This window comes from Balearica regulorum, chromosome Z (genome assembly GCF_011004875.1).
Source record: "Balearica regulorum gibbericeps isolate bBalReg1 chromosome Z, bBalReg1.pri, whole genome shotgun sequence".
NCBI classification, from domain to species: Eukaryota; Metazoa; Chordata; class Aves; order Gruiformes; family Gruidae; genus Balearica; species Balearica regulorum.
Window position 1 is genome coordinate 58,640,784 of NC_046220.1, and position 18,130 is coordinate 58,658,913.

General features: G+C 36.9%; 1 protein-coding gene across 1 annotated transcript in view; it reads left to right on the plus strand.

The window, feature by feature from the left end:
- FCHO2 (FCH and mu domain containing endocytic adaptor 2) overlaps positions 1 to 18,130 on the plus strand; it is a 99,184-nt gene that overhangs the window by 38,058 nt on the left and 42,996 nt on the right. The window contains exons 9-10 of the mRNA XM_075741201.1: positions 15,961 to 16,005; positions 17,814 to 17,886. Of these exons, the coding sequence (XP_075597316.1) occupies positions 15,961 to 16,005; positions 17,814 to 17,886 (118 nt within the window). The remainder of the gene's footprint in view (positions 1 to 15,960; positions 16,006 to 17,813; positions 17,887 to 18,130) is intronic.

Sequence of the window (18,130 nt, forward strand, 5' to 3'; positions counted from 1 at the left end):
CAGGAACAAAAGCCAAATATAGATGATTTGTTCTCATTAATCTGTTCTGGTGTCATTGTTAGTGGCTGCTAGTAATTCATTAAGTCATTCCTCTTATTTTTGCATATTTTCTTAAAACTTTAATAAAGAGGCAATCAGAAATTTTATTGTAATACAAAAATGGAAAGCCAAAATCCTTGCTGGCTCCTTAGCCCTCCAATAAAACAATGATCTGCAGATGCCAATTGTTACATATGCTGTGACTCAAATATTCAGTGTGAGGGAGGCACTGGGCCATCTTGTAACTATAATAATAAAAAAAAATTAATTAGTTTTCTGCTAGCTTGATCAATCTTTCACAATCTGAATAAGCCAGAACATGATTTGCAACTGCGACACACAAGTAGGCAGAGAAGATCTGGCAAATTAGTCACATGTGTGGTGGGTTAACCCTGTCTGGAGGCCAGGTGCCCACCAGAACCACTCTATCACTCCCCCTCCTTAACTAGACAGGGGAGAAAAGGTGTAACGAAAGGCTTGTGGGTCGAGATAAGGATAGGGAGAGATCACTAATTGTCATCATGAGCAAAACAGACTGAACTTAGAGAAGAATTCATCTAATTTATTACCAAGCAAAACAGAGTAGAGGAATGAGAAATAAAACCAAATCTTAAAACACCTCCCCCCACGCCTCCCATCTTCCCGGGCTCAACTTCACTCCTGGCTTCAACCTCCTGCCCCCTCAGTGGCACAGGGGGACGGGGAATGGGGGTTGTGGTCAGTTCATCACATGTTGTTTCTGCTGCTTCTTCATCCTCAAGGAAGGACTCCTCTCATCATTCCCCTGCTCCAGCGTGGGGTCCATCTCACAGGAGACAGTCCTTCACGAACTTCTCCAACGTGAGTCCTTCCCATGGGCTACAGACCTTCACGAACTGCTCCAGCATGGGTCTCTCCCACGGGGTGCAGACCTTCAGGAGTACACTGCTCCAGCGTGGGTCCCCCACGGGGTCACAAGTCCTGCCAGCAGTCCTGCTCTGGCCTGGGCTCCTCTCTCCATGGGTCCACAGGTCCTGCCAGGAGCTTGCTCCAGCGTGGGCTTCCCACAGGGTCACAGCCTCCTTCAGGTGCCTCCAGCTGCTCCGGCGTGGGGTCCTCCACGGGCTGCAGGTGGAATCTCCACACCCCCTCATCCTCCTCCATGGGCTGCAGGGGGACAGCCTGCCTCACCATGGTCTTCTCCACAGGCTGCAGGGGAATCTCTGATCCAGTGCCTGGAGCACCTCCTGCCCCTCCTTCTGCACTGACCTTGGTGTCTACAAAGTTTCTCACATCTTCTCACTCCTCTCTCCCACTGCAAAAGCTCCCTCTAAGTTGGTTTTTTCCTTCTTAAATATGTTATCACAGAGGCGCTGATTGGCTTGGCCTTGGCCAGTGAAGGGTCCGTCTTGGAGCCGGCTGGCATTGGCTCTGTCAGACACAGGGGAAGCTTCTAGCAGCTTCTCACAGAAGCCACTCCTGTAGCCCCTTCTGCTACCAGAGCCTTGCCACACAAACCCAATACACCATGCAAGTTGTCTCCTAAGTATACCAGTAAAAGCATCTGGAATTTGGGCTGTGGAAAGCACAAGCCTGTAAAAACACTTCTTGTCTCCTTTTTTTGTCCATCCAATAAATTTGAACTTTATGGAGGGGCTAGAAGAAGTTTGCATTTTAAAAAACACTGTAAAATTAGTGCCTGCAGTCCATCAGCTCTTTGGATTAAATGGTAACACAAGTACTTTACGATGTTTATTATCCACAACTGCTGTTGATCAGCTGTCACTGGCTCTTGCATATATAGTAAAGCATTTGACTTCTGTCCCCCATGTCCTTTTAGATATTTGGAATAATAGTGTAAGTCCTTTTAATCAGATGGTGTTTCCACAGATAACAAGATTCAGAAAAGGACAGATATAAAATTCCTATTCCATTTCCTTCCTCCACCAAATCTAGAAATCGGCTGTTTGGTCAGTAATTGATCAGTAATGCTGGTTAAAAAAAAAAATGTTTAGTTTGTAGTTTTTTGGAGCTATTTTGCTTTCTTTGTCCATGCAGAAAAATTGTCTCAAGGCTTTTGATAACTCCAGTTATGGGAAGGTTTAAGGTCGTGGATGTCAAATTGAGACATTAATTCAAGATTTTTTTTAAATAATTTTTAAATTCTTTCTGGGAATGCTGTCAAGTAGTCTAGAGTTGAGAAATTTGTCAGTGACTTAGGACAGCTATAATACCAAAAATCTCCACTGCCTCACAAGGTAACATATCAGAAAAAACTATCCTGGCATCCTTGTCCACGTGATGGTGATCCTTGTCTTTCTGAGGGAACGCATTTGGAACCTCTGTTTCTGGAGAGGTAACACAAACACATTTTGTATTTTGAAGTCTTAAAAAATAACGGTTTATTTAGGTATGGTGTTCCTGCTGAAAGCAATGTGGACTTTTTATAGGCTGTAAAACTGTTGATAAACCATAATGTTTACTATTTGGATGGCAAGCAAAGCAATTTAATCTGGATTCCTTACAATTCCTTCCAGCATTGCCTGTTACCAGAATCATAAATCATTGAAGCTTCAATTTAGTAAGCATTTAAAAAACAAATTTTACCTAGGCTTTAATTCAACTGCTTTCTGAGTCACTGAACTCAACTGAATTATTGATCATTTGATTAGAATAATATTTTATGTGGCTGTGTGTTGGCAGTGGTGGGGATTAGTGCAAAGTTTGGTGTGAGTTTATGAAATGCTATCAGGTCTTTTCTAATTGCTTATGTGGGCATTTTAGTTGTAAATGCCTATGGATCATACTCCTTATGTGTTCTGTCCAAAATGAATGCAATATCTTTAAAGTAAGCTGCAGCACAACTGGGAAGCTAGTGCAAATACTGTAAATGTACAGTTGTGCTCACTCCATGTTAATATTCCTAATTAGTGTGTGTGTTATGTAAACCACATTTTCTATCTAATTAAGAAATTTACAAGATGAACAGGATAAAGTAGGAAAAAAAGAGTTAAGAATAGCTGTCTTACTCCTAAGAATTTTTAGAAACAAGTTAGTCCTTTCCCAGAGATTGAGAGGCAAAACAAGGGCCATGGAGTATTAAAACTTGCTTTGATTAAAACTACTAGCTTTTTATGTGCTTGAATAATGAACTTGGCTTTGAGAGAAAGACTTGAAACAGTGCTGGGTGTGGCTTTTTTTTCCTATGGGTTTCTTTGACAATAGTTCATAGCACTTACAAAAATGCTTTTCCAGGGCACTAAACAGTAACAAAGCAGATCAAAATAAACACTGAAAATGGTTAATACTCATTTTTGAACAGCTCTGCATGGCATCTTTGAGCTTCTTTTCCGTAACGAAGTGTAACAGAGCAAGTACTTATTTTATGTTCTTATAAATTATTTTCTTTATATTTTCTGTAAATATTGTGAATATTTTAATGCTGCCAACACTTGTGATTAGGTGCCTAAATAGCCTGAACTGTCACAGTTTCTCAAAGCCTGTGCCCGCACATAATTCTACACAGCAGGCTGACTGAGGAATGAGTTTAGTTTATCAGCACTGACATGTATCCAAGGGATTCAGAAGACTATTCTTTGTAAAGAAAGGCATATCATTGCTGTATTTCAGAAGGTAATGGAAGAAATAAAGTGTGGATTTCCTTGAGGATTTTTATGAGAATCTGGGCTTCAGGCAGATAAAGAGGTATCCAAGGGTCTGCTGTAGAGCTCTGTTTTTAATGAGGAGCTGCAAGCTGAAGAGCTGTATCAACAAAAGTGTCTTAATTCCTGTCCTAGATGTCTGTTTCATTTTGCCTGCAAAAATTGGGTCTCTTCACAAACAGCAAACCTACCATAGCTGATGTGGGCTTTAGGAAGTCTCATCTGCCAGCATAGATTTTTAATAATCACATATACTTAAGTTGCAAACTTTAGATTGTCATTTATTTGTTTTTAAATGGTCTTGAGAGTTATAACTGTACGGGTTTTGTTCAAAAAGTCTCTTAATGCAAGTGGAAGCCTAATGGCATTGATGAAAATACCTTAGACAACGTCTATAGATAAGACAGGGCAAAAGCTGGGTTTTCAATGATCTTGGACACTCAGTGAGATGAAGTACTATTGGCTGCTCTTGAATTTTCTTGCTAAAGACAAAAACAGTTGCAGCCTGAGGCAAATAATTTTTCTGGGGTGTGGGAGCAAACCAATGTCCATGTTGGTAACGTAACTGGGAAAAAATATTAATTAGGTGATAGTCAGCAGAAGATGCAGTAGTATGCAGGATAGGTGCTACTAATAAAAAATTATTGAAAAGTTTTTAAACACCTGAGAATAGAAATAATATACTGAGGTGTGGTTTATGCTAATAAAGTAAATAAGACCTGTACTTAGTTACATAAAGTAGCATAACCTTATATGGAATTAATATTGAGGGAAGGGTTTGGGTTTTTTAATTTATTTATTGGAGGCATGTTTTTCTTTTAAGATAGAAAATGTTCTTTGGACAGAATTAACTAGGCCATTAACTAAATGGGCTTTTCAAACATGAAATTTTCACAGGAAGCTTACTTAGCAAAGTTAGAAGGAAGAAGGGTATTCTTTTCTCTCTCTCTTTTTTTTTTTTTTTCCCTACCAGAAGAAAAGCTTACAAGAAATTAAGCTTTCTGAAATCTGGAAAGATTTGGAAACCTGTTTATAAACATCTGCACATGTAGTTCATTCTTAGCAGACTGCAGTGTTAGACAAGAGCAATGGTTTGAGGTTTGTAACACAAGCTTTTCGAAGAAAAATATGGTTCTTTACCTTCATGTGTTTGCTTCCCTACTTTGTTAGACATAAAAACAAACTCAAAACCACCTATCTCATCTAATAGTCTACCTTTCCAATAAAATTGAAATAAATTCTACACTGTACATGTAATAGTCTATCTAGTGTTAGTGGTCACTAAGTTGTGTTGCACTGGGTCCCGCTTCTAATTAACTCATAATTTCATTGGCAATAATACTAGTGATAGTATTATTATAGTGATAGTACATTATACCAGAACAAACTACAATTGGACAAATTCTGCATTGAATTGACTGTCTGGTCAACTAAGTCTGTATGTCATATGCTTTCTTGAACACAAGTATTTAATAAATATTATATTAATATTTATTTCTTCTATTTGATAATGAATTCACAGTTGTATTTGACCTTGTGTGTCCATGGTCGTTCTCAGGAAGTGCAGGATCTTTTCTGCTTTGTCTTCATTATCTTTTTATTGCTGTCTTAATCATTATAGAACATCTGTGTGGCCTTCTGTGTCCATAATTCCATTTTAAATAACAGATACTAATTTGTCTGCTTTTTGGCAATGTACGGTACAGTGGTATACCCCTTGATCTGTTGCCTGAATAGTATGAGGGTAGGAAAAAAGAAAATGTCTAAGCAGTAGCTAATTGAGTTAGCTGTGCAGACCTAAGCCCAGGTTTAACCATAACAATAAAATCTCAAATTCCTGTCGTTTTATTAACAGTGTTTGTAATTTAAATTCTTTATTTAATGTTGAAATGGATTTGTTTTGGAGAGTTTTCTGTATTGATTGCTCTATCAGGGGAAAGGGAATATCCAGAAAAAACGTATAAGAAGTGCTGCTGTTATTATTAAATTTCTTCCTAAGTTTTGGGAATTTAGTTTCACAGAGTCCCTCTCTGTTTTACTATTATAGCTGATACAGTCCTTCATAGGATTGTGTAGTTCTGTATCATTTTTTTATTGCCTGATTTAGGAAGAACAGACAGGAGTGGAAATTCAGGGTCTTGTCACATGCATTTATTCTCTTTGCAACCACCGACTTGGATACTATTATGGATAATATTGGATAATCATATGCATATTTTATGTTTTTAAATGCTGAGACATATTTCAAGGTCAAACCTATATTGTCTTGGGCTCCATGTAGCTCTATGGGCATAAATGCAGGGAAGGGAGATTTTGTGATAATCCTTAATAACATGCATCTCAATACTCTTCCTGTGGTGTAACTTTCTCCCCCACAAAGAAGTGTCTCATACTTGCCATAAGCTGCAGAAAAAGCACACCAGGAGGAATTTCACATTGACTTTCTTTGCTCATTGATGGTGCAATGTGTGGAAACTGTCGTGCTAATTAATACTTCCTGTTTTACAGTTGGGTTGGAGAGGTGGTTAAGCATGTATACTTTTCTTCCTTTCCCCACAGAATAAATCTTCTGTACAAGTAAATAGGAAAACACTTTCAAAGGACTAGAAAGCATGATAGGACTCCCATGGGGAGGAGTGAGTCTGGAGATAGGCCACGAAGATGAGGGCTGGAGCACCTCTCCTATGAGGACAGGCTGAGAGAGTTGGGATTGTTCAGCCTGGAGAAGAGAAGGGGCTGGGGAGATCTTAGAGCAGCCTCCCAGTACCTCCAGGGGCCTACAGGAAAGCTGGAGAGGGTCTGTTTATCAGGGAGTGTAGCGATAGCACAGGGGGTAATGGGTTTAAACTAAAAGAGGGTAGATTTAATCTAGACTTTAGAAAAAATTCTTCCCTGTGAGGGTGGTGAGGCACTGGAACAGGTTGCCCAGAGAGGCTGTGGCAGCCCCATCCCTGGAAGTGTTCAAGGCCAGGGTGGATGGGGCTTTGGGCAACCTGGTCTGGTGGAGGGTGTCCCTGCCTGTGCCGGGGGGGTTGGAACTAGATGATCTTTGAGGTCCGTTCCAACCCAAACCATTCAATGATTATGTCTAACTGAAAAAAGATCTTTCTGTCTCAGAAATTCTGGGTACTATAAAATGTATTATCCTCTTTTTTTTTTTTTCTCTTTAGGAAACAGGTCCCCTTAAGTGTCTTAACCTCTGATGATTTTATGGGTTTAATTTCAGAAATTCAGTAAGAAACCATACCGCTCTTGGTTTACAGGGACAATGTGTGACACTTATAAAGACATGATTCTTTGAAGCAGTCTTTAAAGGCAAGGGCTACAATTTAAAATATTTATGATGTCTAGTGTTCCAAAATCTTAGCTGACTCTGCTTTAAGAAGAAAACTACTTGAATATGTCTGTGCATTTGTTTCATCACTGCATACTTGCATGATCTGCCTTCAGCAGGTGAATCATACACCATGCAGTCAGGCAGAGCCATTTGTTACAGATACTTGTAGACTAGGCTCACGCAATTCTGCTGCTTAGTATTTTCACACACACGCACCCATATAGCTTTCACAAGACTTCACTACTTTCAACCCAATCTGATGGAAAAGTAGAGGTTGCAAAGACTTCATAGAAATCAGGTAGAGAAGAAGGACCCAAACTAGTCAAGCCACATAAGGGAAAGGCAGTTGTAATGATGCAAGTTATTCAGTTGGAGAGTCAGCAGACAGCTGAGTGTTTGTACATACGTATTGGCCAGCTACTTAGCCTGTGGATAGATCAAAACCTGCCACATCTCATGTCCTGTTGTTTATGCAACCAGAAAGAAAATATGGGGTGAAATACAAAGCAGGAGAGGAGTAGAAGACGACAAGAAAAGTTGGGCTGGGAGTCATGTGGAGGACAGGACTTGGGGAACGTAGTGTTCTGCAGATTGGTGTCTTAGCTGACATTAATTTTGCTGCTCACAGACCTCATGGTTTCATAAATTGCGGCTGAAATTTCCAGTGTTTGTTGTCATATTCAGGTGTTGCAGGCTAGTTGGATCTCTAACTTGAAACTTTGCCTTGAGAATGTGTTTACTGTCTCTTGTTGAAAATTCTTCAGTTATATGAGCGATAAAAAATATTTTCTTTGTAACTGAAGATGTTTGCCACTTTTTTAGTTTAGAGGAAAATAATCATCTGTATCCTTGCTGGTGATAAACATCTTAATTGATAATAATTATTTTAAAGCTACTCAGATTATGATCCTTTTCTGCTTTGTTTTTGTTCTGTAAGCCACATAGAAATACTCGAAAGTGGTGTACTTGCTGTATTCATGAAGCTTGTACCCACAGTACCAGAAGAGCCTGAGATGAATAATGTTTCCTTTGATCCGGTGAAATGAGTGCAGGGCTGGAAGCCTAGTAACAGAATCAGGGTTAGAATTGATTGCTTGTTTAGTGGATGCTCTCCTTGAATGTTAATTTCTTCATCTAAAAAAAGACTTTCCTTGGAAGTACTGCATATATTGCTATTGATAATTATAGTTATTTATGCTGCCACTATCACCTCTGTCTTTTTCAAAAGGAGTACTATCACCATGCTATGATTTTCTTTTTTTCAACATGAATTTAAAAAAAAAAATTCAGTTAAGTCTTAAGCATCTCTAGAGGCTACAGATCAGCTAGGCTGATATATAATCCTAAGGATGTAACAGAGTATTCAGAAATTCAGTGATTATTGTGGTGGAACTGTGTATTTGTAGAATTAGATTAAAGGATACAGTTTTACCAGTATTATTTCAGCATCTTCCCTTACATTGGCCTGTTGATAGGCCATTTGTATTTTCTGTCCTTTATCCTCTTTTTGGCAAAGTAAAGCCACAAACTAACATTTCCTTGCAGCAGTCTGGTACTAGCATGATAAATACATCACAAATATGTTATTTACCTCAAATATTGTAACAGCCATTCATCTTTAGTCTGCTTTCCTACAAATAAGCTATACTTGAATTTGGTTTTGTCTCTTCTTTTTTAAATTCTAGAATAAGAAGTTCTTTTCCAGGGAAAAATAAAATTCTTATCTTTTTATAAAATCACTTCTCTTTTTTGGACAGGCAGTAAAAACAAGAAGTTAGTGTAAGAAACAGTAACATTGAGAAAATATATTTTGGTTTCCTGGCTTCTAAATTTGAAAGCTTGACATTTTTTGATAAACATGTCACAGGATCAGATGATGGCAAGAAAAAGATTGCTTATATGTTTGTGTACATACAGAATTGACCTTTGTGATGCAGCTTAACATCTAAACACTAAAAGCAGTCATTTGTTTTGACAGCAGAATTAATTGAGGCTAAAACAGTCGAAATTCCACTTGTATCAAGCTGTTCATTAGGAATTGCTGTCTGGCTTTAGTGCTGTCAGAAAAATAACCTGTTCTGCTATGATTAAATAGCAGAATGATGGTCGGTCCACTGAATTTGAGAGAGAGGTTGAATAAACTTTCTACTGCGGAAACAATTCAGAAGTGACACGCTGCAAGGGGGGTCAGAATGTGCATTGATATCCAGCTGAGCTGTCAACTGGCACTGAGCCAGGCACGCAAAGCTTTGCCATTTGAAGCAGCATGTGAAGCATATGCAGTTTAAAAAAAATTGTCCTCCTTTCATGCATGATTTACACTCAAAGAGACAAACTTTTGTTTTTATCAAAAACAAGAATATGGTTTGTTATCGTATTTGTAACTACAAGCACAGATTTACAGAGTTTTTTTAAAAGCTTTTGCTTGAAACAGATATGTTAATGTTTATATCTGTGCATGCGTGTGTGTAAACTGATTCCTTGAAGTGGGGGGAAGGGCAGATTTTTTCTTTTAAATATCTGAGTGTTTCCAGTTATTGAAAATTAAATGTAGTTAATAAAAATATATGCTTGCATGGGGTAATGTTTCTTTCTGTCATGCATACACCCCTTAAACTAGAAAGGAGGCAGTTTCCAAAAGCAGATGTAAATGTAAAGCACTTTTTAGTTAATTTGTTGACTTCTTGATTTGTTTACCTTTTTAGCTCTGCAGGATTTTCCAGTTCATTGATATACTTACTGGCAGCTCTTTTTCAGGGTATGACATAATATTGTGTTTTCCTTCCTAGTGATAGTAGTTGGCTTTTGTATTTGCCTTGTTTAAGAATCCAAACAATAAAACCTTTTTTTTCCCCCCTCTGTTGAGGAGAGTGCAAATTATTTTATTGTTTTGACCTTAGCAAAATGTTTTCCCAATGTCTCACTCACTGAGCTTTTGTGAAAAGGTATACAGATAGGTTAGGAAACCTATCTCTAGGGCTTTGTGGAGAGGTTTTAAATCTTTTCAGGGCAGTTGACAACACACTTGACTGTCTTCAAGATAATTAGTGTCACTTTGTAGATAAATTAAGTAGCAGGTGTAAGGTTATTTATAAACTCTCTTCTGTAGTCACCTTATGTATACTCTGAAAATACTGTTTCCATAGACTTGGACTAAATATGTGGTAGATACTGTAATGTACTTGACATTGCAATTACATTTTCTTCATTCATCAGATCAGTATCTCCTTATTGCTAACCATCCACTTTGCCTCTTAGTGTCATGAAAGACCATATACTCACATGCCTCTTGTAACAAGAAAAACAATACATGCATTTTCTGAACAGTCTAGGAGATGCATCTCGAGCTGCAGACACACCAGTGGTTAATTTCTGCCAGTGTCATTTATTGTAAGTTATTAGATTCATTAAAAAATTTCCATTTATTCCAATTACCTTTTGCCTTTTCTGTTCTAGCAAACCAAAGTTTCCTCATTTTCAAGAGCCCAAAAACTTACCCACTCTTGATTTCCTTTAGTCTCTTGTCAAATAGCAGCTGTCTGCTTCCATGTGTCTGTAAAACCATTTGCCTTTTCTTCGTGTCCGTATTTGTCCCAGCTGGTAGAATGCTGTGAGCTGAAGTAGCTTGCCTTGGAAAATGCTTTAGGATGAGGCGTGGTGGGAATGTTTACATACAATTAGAGGAGCTTACTGATTTTTGACACCCACTGCCTTTGTAGAATACTAAATTCTCATTAGCATCCTGATAACTAGGTATGCATCCTTAAGTGACTGAAATCCCACTAGATACTCATATCTCTGTTATAAAGGATAACCTTCATTTATGCACTGTATTATTTTTTTCTATTCTGTGTGTGTACAGTAACAAATACTTCTTTCAAGTCTATGTACAGGTGTTTGAGAGTTCTGTAGATCAATGTATCAATAGGCAGACCAGACTGTAAAAAAAATTATCTTGAGCCTGGAACTATCAATGCTTAACAGAACATTAATTCAGAGAGTATTGCAAGGGCTGGACTAGATCTCAGCTGTAACTTTTTACTTACTCCCATCAGTGTCTTTAAAATGTATTTTTGATTTTTAAAGTTCTAGTATTCACTTTTATTTTTTGTTTGTATGAATGCTTGAGAATAGGCTTCCTTCTCAATTTACGTTGTTATGGCTTATGAGAAAAAGAACAAAGGAGATCTCAACGCTTTAACTGTAGTACTGCAGAATATCTTTATAATAATCACGATTATAATTTTCTTCATCGTCATTTTTTTCATCTGCATTGCAGTGTGGCACCATCTAGATGGTCCTTTTCAGTGCTTTCAGCTACCATGTGGCAGGGACTGTAGAGACTGCTTCAGGGAATTAGTTCAGTCCCCAACATCAGCGATACTTCTTAAATGTGAAACAACTGCTTTTCTTTCTTTGCATGTTGCAACAGACTGAATCTGTGTACTTGCTTCAGAAATTTTGGCCATTGTAATCTTCCAGATTTTGAGCTGAAATCCTTGTTGGTGTTAAGCCTTTGTCTGAACTTCAGTCGTTGCGCACAAGTCTGTTAAGAAAACTTTTCTGCCTGATAGAGGTAGTGCATCCACATTAAAATTTTTATGTAGCTGTTAGAAAAGTTGTTGTGATACCAGCACATGAGTTTGCAAGCTTTGACTTGCATCTATGTCTGGCAATCTCCATTAACACCAACCTGCTGGGCAATTTTAACCTTACCATCTAATGTTAAGGAATCAGGAATCAGAAAGATAGATGTTATGGTGGTTCAGAGAAGACAGCTCTTTGCGTTTTTTTTGCAGTGATAGAGCAGATGCGTTTGTTTCCATATACACAAGTAGAGTGGACAACGCAAGGGAACTTCTTAAGAAAGCATCCAGATTCCTTATTGATGGTATGCTCCCATAGCAATATGTGTGCCTAAGGTCTTTTCGCTGGCTAGAAGACTGCAACTGGTTCTAGCAGGAGACAATGTGGTTGCAGTACACACTTCTGGTTGGGCTACAATATTATTACCTCTTTGGGCACAAAGGCATCTGCCCACAGGAGAGTCTAGCTGTTATGTGGGCTACCAAAAGCTCATCACAGCTGTCCTGTTTTCTAAGTTGGCTCATCATAGAGTGCCACAGAAGATGTCTATTTCTGTAATGTTATTTTGGTTTAAAAATACTACTCCCCAGGCAAAACATAGTACTCTTTACAGCAGGCATATAGGAAGCAGAACTGGTGGGAGATCCAAAGTTACAGAACAAAACTAAGAAAATTAAAAACTGCCGCAAACTTCACTCTACTCTGCTCAAAAGGGCTAAATGGATGAATTTGCCTTTGCTGCAAGCAAATAATGCAACATGTGTTATATTGGTGGATGCAGGTTAAAAACCAGTAAACATCTTTGAGCATTGGAGGAAAATGCTGAACTTAATTTTTTAATATTTCTGGATTAACTAAGAACAGCCACTGGCGTCTTGGACTTCTGAGATTCCAAAGGATGAATGGCCCTATAGAAATTAGAGTTAAATAGTGAAAGTAAGTTAGGATGAAAAGATGCTTTCAAATTGTAACTGATTAACACAATTTGTTGTAAGAAAATGCAGTTTTCATTGTTGTTGTTTATCTTCCCTGTAGTAAAGCAGCTAATAGATGCAAGGGAAGGAAGGAGCATGTGTGGGGAAAGTGGACTGCTATGATAACTCTGCCCATTTTGGTGAAGCATAAAATAAGCTAATAGGTATCATTAAGAAGAAAGTGTATTTACAATTTTCAAGTTAACTTCATAGACCTTAGTGAAAAGCAGAACCTGCTTACTAAATTTTTTTTTTTTTTTTGCACAGCTTCCATCTCATTACTTACCTCAGGCAAGTATTTAGTAACTGAGGTTTTTTTCACATTGAATTTTATAGTCTTCCCTATAGGAAAAGAATATATTGTTGCAAGAATGAAGTGAACCAGCTTTTGTTAAATCTAACTGAAAATGCTAATCTGATCTTCATATCTGTGCATTTCTGTACTTAGCATTAATGTCTCTTCAAATAAAAAGTTTATCAAGCTGTAAAAAAACCCCACTTTCAGAGACAAGTGTTAGGCAAGTGTAATGGGCAAAATACAGGAACTTGGATGCATTGTTAAAGAAAATCTTTGCTTTCTGCTTGTGTTAGAAGTGAAAGTTAAAAATACTGGTTTGCAATAAGAATGAGTTTTATCTGAGCCTTGAATATTTATTTTAATCATTAGTGTAAAAGTCTCAAAAGTCTGGGGATCAGTCTTAGTAGCTGGAAAGGGTAAATAAAAAGATGGTATTCTGAAAAAGCTTGAGTATTGTTTTTCTCTAAAAATATGTTTAAGTCTCTGTTGTTTACAGTTTTTTTCTTTCTGTTTTTGTTTTGGGGATGAGTGTTTGTGGTTGGTTTGGCTTTTGGGGTTTTTTCGTGGCCAAATGGGAATATGTGTAGAAGCAAGAAACAAAAGTAATTGAAGGCTTAGCAAAGTGATGAAAAATGTGTTGGCTGAAGTGTAGTGCTAAAGAAGTAATGGATTTGTTCTTCAACTTCTGTGTTTTATGATACTTTTCTGAATTTCTTGCTCAATATGTTTTGAACAATAGAGTTTAAATTCCTAAAATAAAATGTTGATGAAATCAGTGTGGGGATGTAGACATCTACAGTTTTCTAAATCTGTTTTTCTCTATTTTTTTGCTGGTTTTTGTTTTGTGAAATACTCAGATTTGCTGATTTGTGAAGCACACTGACTTTATTTTACTCTGAATTTAGTGGAGAGCAAAGGAGAAGGAATTGGAAGACCAGCTTAAAATGCCCATGTATTTACAATATTTAGTAGCATGAGAGAACCGTTAGGAATTTGTATTTCGTCTGGTTATATTGAATAATTATATTTGCTTTTGAAATTATTTAATAATTGAAATTTAAAGGGCAGTTAAGACTGCCATTTGAGATTGGTCTTTTACATTATGCTCTCAAGAGCTTCATTTGGAGGCCAAACAATTACATTGATAAACGGGATATTGATGGCTTCTAGTCTCAGATTCTCAGCTTGCTTCTAGTTTTACAAGCACTAAGATTTTTTTTTACTGGCAGGGACTTAATTGCAATAAATACAAGTCATTACTTTGAGCACACCTTTTTTTAAAGAACTCATTAGAAGCCTGCAAAATTTCAAAATATGTGGTAGATTTTATCTAATATGTCTAAAATAATTACATTTGCTTAGCATCATTGAGTATTGAATTACATCATCAGTTCTCAATTGTCTTTGACATAAGTATAAATTTTTCATTTGCAGTTTTGAGAAATGCTGTCAAAATGTAGCATTTATACTGTCAAACACAATTTTGCACTGCAAATTGTAATATGTTACATTACAAATAGAACCATTTGAGGTACTTAACTGCATGAATCAAATACAAATTAATCCCAGTTGTGTAATTTACAATGGTAAGGCACAGCTAAATTAATTTTTACTCTCATTGTGGGATCTCTAATTGCAGTACAATGATTTGCTATGGTATACTATTTAAAATCAAACTGAAGCTTGTAGTCCCTATGTTTCTTGTGTCCGAGATCTGTTTATATCAGCTATTTATTTTAAGACTATGACATATTCATTTTGAAAAGAGTACAAGTGAAACTCCCGGAAAATGCTTTCAAGTATACCTTTTTGTCTGAAAACACCCTGAAAATTGCACACCTCTTGGTTTTATCATGGATGCTCTTGAATAATCATAACCTCATAACAAAGATAAATAAATTAGAGTGCTTAATAGCAGCTGTGTTTGGGGTCAGAAGTACTTGAGATTTCCACAATTGCTTTACTTCCAGTTGGTTTAAATTGAAATTTTCAAGATTTTAGTCTCTCACTTGAAGTAATTGCATAAGTGCAGGGGAGGGCTGCCTTCGAGTATAGAATTGAGAACAGGTGGTTTTTTTCTATCTTATCTGTGATGTGCCTATATATAAACTTGTGTGCAGTCCCTCAAAATGATTAGAGAAAAATATGTGTCATATTGCTAGCATGCTAAACTTTGTTTTTTCTTCTGTGGATATGATTGCAAGCTACTGTTTCAAACAGGGGCCAAAGGGCTCATTCTTACTATGGGCTGAAAGTAATGGTGCCTGCCTGCATGTGCCCTCTGTTTTCTTTGCACTTGCACAAGTGCTGGTGTGATTCTGCTATTCCTTGAACATGGTCTTAAGGAAAAATCACTGTTTTTTCTGCACATTTGCTCCCTAAAATTGCTCATAGTGTAGTTAAACAAATTCTAGACCTGGCCAGATTGAAGAAATGAGGGTTAGGACTGCACTTTGCAATGACAATTAACTGGTACCTTGTGTCAACTGTAAGGGAAAGCCATAATAATTTATTTAGATACAGCACTTAACCAGTCTTCTCTGCTTTTTTTAAAAAAGTTTTTTATCTTCTTTACTGCTATGTTTAAGATTCTGCACGCCACTTTTAACTGTCTAGGTAAATGGCTATGAAAAGGAATCAGAAGAAGTATCAATACAGAGTTAGCAAAAGTGTGAATCTCAAAATTAGGGGTATAGCTCCTTTTTGATTCTTTTTTTGATATAGCTCTTGTTTATTAAAAGAAAATAAATTTTACATTGATACTATATTATAGATGAAATTTTGAATGAGAAGAGGAAACCAATTAGATGTTTCATGTGGTCATAATAACACCAGAAATTGAATTGTATTTAGACAGTGTGCACTAGTAGTTTAATATTTCAGTATGAAAGAGTGAAAATATTTAATTTGCTGTACATGTATGATTTTGTGATCTTTTTGACCATTGGCAGGGTAATTGTGCTTTTCAGTTGCCACTTAAACGTACAATTAGATTTTCTAGTATTTTTAGGAAATCCTAATAGTTGTTAAAATCTCTTAGATTAAATTTGACCTAATGTGTATCTTCACTGTCATTTCTTTAAGGCCCTATTGAATTTGAAGAATGTAACACGTCTGGTGCAGTTGAGGGTGAGTAGTTGTAGCATAGTTATTTACGTAATAATGCTGTGCATAACGACCCGAAACTGAGGAGTGAAGGGGATTCAGTATGTGAATCTGTGTAACTTTAAAGTACTCTGGTGGACTAAAAAGCAGTTTTCCTTTTGGAAAACAAACTTCAATGAAATAAGACGTTCAATGCTTTATAAACCTCATGCACAAAGGTAAAAAAAAAATTAATGTATCTTGTAAATATACTTTGGCTAAGACTGTGTCTTTGAAGAGGTTTGGATTTTGTTCACTTATGACTGTGTTGTAACTTAATTTACAAGTGTCAAAACATGGCCCAGGCTCTTTCCATTGTTACCATGTTATACCAAGTCTAATGCAGTCCTATGGTTGCAAAGCCTTTCTTTGTTGGCATAGCTTATTTTGCTTAGGGGGTTTATTTTAAGTGGTTAAGAACTGCTTTATTTGCATAAGCTGTGTATTTGCTTTTGGGACAGAGGAGTTGACAGTATAGCTATAGCAGCCGACAACTTTTAAGTTGCCAGGATTGCAACTGAGACTTAAAATCTTTTTTTACTGAATCAGAGAGGATCCATGTTCAGAAACTACTCTCATACTCCATTTGTCATTGTTTGCACTGCATAAGGCACAGAAAGAAAATAAAAGTTCAGACTAACATACAAAAATAATTTTTGAGCAATTTATGTCTCTTAAGATGTAAGATATGGCTGAGTTTACACCTACCTGATTTGAGAAGTTTTGAGTTATCTAACCCTCAAAATTTTTGAGAGTGGAGAGATTCCTTATGTGCTGTGTAATGTGTTTCTGTAAAGGGGGATATAATGATTTTTTTAATGATGTGCTTGAATTGTCAGTTGTTAAATTTTGGAAACCAAATTATTTCCACCATTTTGCTCAAAAGCATGCTGTCAGTAGTATCTTACATCAAAACAAAATCATAGACTAGTTGGATCAGATGCTTGCACTTAGTCATTTTGTTTGGCAGTCTACTTTGTTCCAGCAAAAATTGTAGGGAGAAGCTGACGTGACAGCAAGTCTTATGAAATATTTAAATGTATTCTAACTTTAGTACATTAAACAGGTATGAAAGCAAATTTTTTTCTGTACTATAGTTCTATGTATCCAGTGCTAAAAACAGGGAAGTAATGACAGAGAGTAGGCATGGTTCCACACTCAGGGAGAGCCAGCCTTAAAGCTGGCTACAGCACTGGGAAATCAGGAACTCAGCATCAGCTGGAAAGCCAAGAGACATTCTCTTTTTTTTTACAGGACCAAGATCCTACTTAGGAGAGACAGGGGCTTGCAGCTACTGGGAACAAGCAGGGAAATAACAACAGGGTGTTGAGCTGCAGTAGCTGGGAGAGGCAGGGTTCAGTTTCTGATCCAAGTGCATTGGCTATTGAGGATCGGCCAGAGCAATAGCTCCTGTTGAGTTTCTGTGAGCAGAGTCCCTTTTTTCAAAATTGGCAGTACATCCATTTTCTATTACAAGAAAAAAAAAGAAGTGACAGTCTGCAGAACCAACTTGGAGAGTTAGATGTACAATTCAAATCAGTTTTATAAGAACTTATGTTATTAGTGTGTTGAACCATATTTTAATTTAATTTTTTGATTGGTATGTTAGTTAACAACAAATAGGGAATAATGTTCCCTTAGTTTGGCTCCACACTTATCTCCACTGTTTAGAGATTTTTGTATCACTTGTGGCAGCATTTAAAATGTATTGGCATTGATCTGCACCTGTGTTTGGCGTTGCTAAATACATACGTATCTTTTTGATCTTTAAATGAAAAGTGTTTGTTCTATAGGGATAAAACTACGGAAGAGGAAGCCTTTTGGTTTATCAGGAATAATGAAAAAAGAAAAAGATGCTGAATCTGTGTAAGTACATTTCCATCTTGAAGCCTTGTCTTGTATGAAAGCTAGAAAAAGTATGGGGATAAACAGTAGCTGATGTTTAACAAAAATGGGTTTATAACAGAAGTTTAGAGGAATGCTATGAATATGAGAACATCACAGCTATTTAAGATTTTTGTAACTAAGGATTTTAAGGAAATAACGTAAACGTATTCATAGTAGTCTATAGTCATGGTTCATTCTTTCCTGTGCATACGTAAGTAGTTCT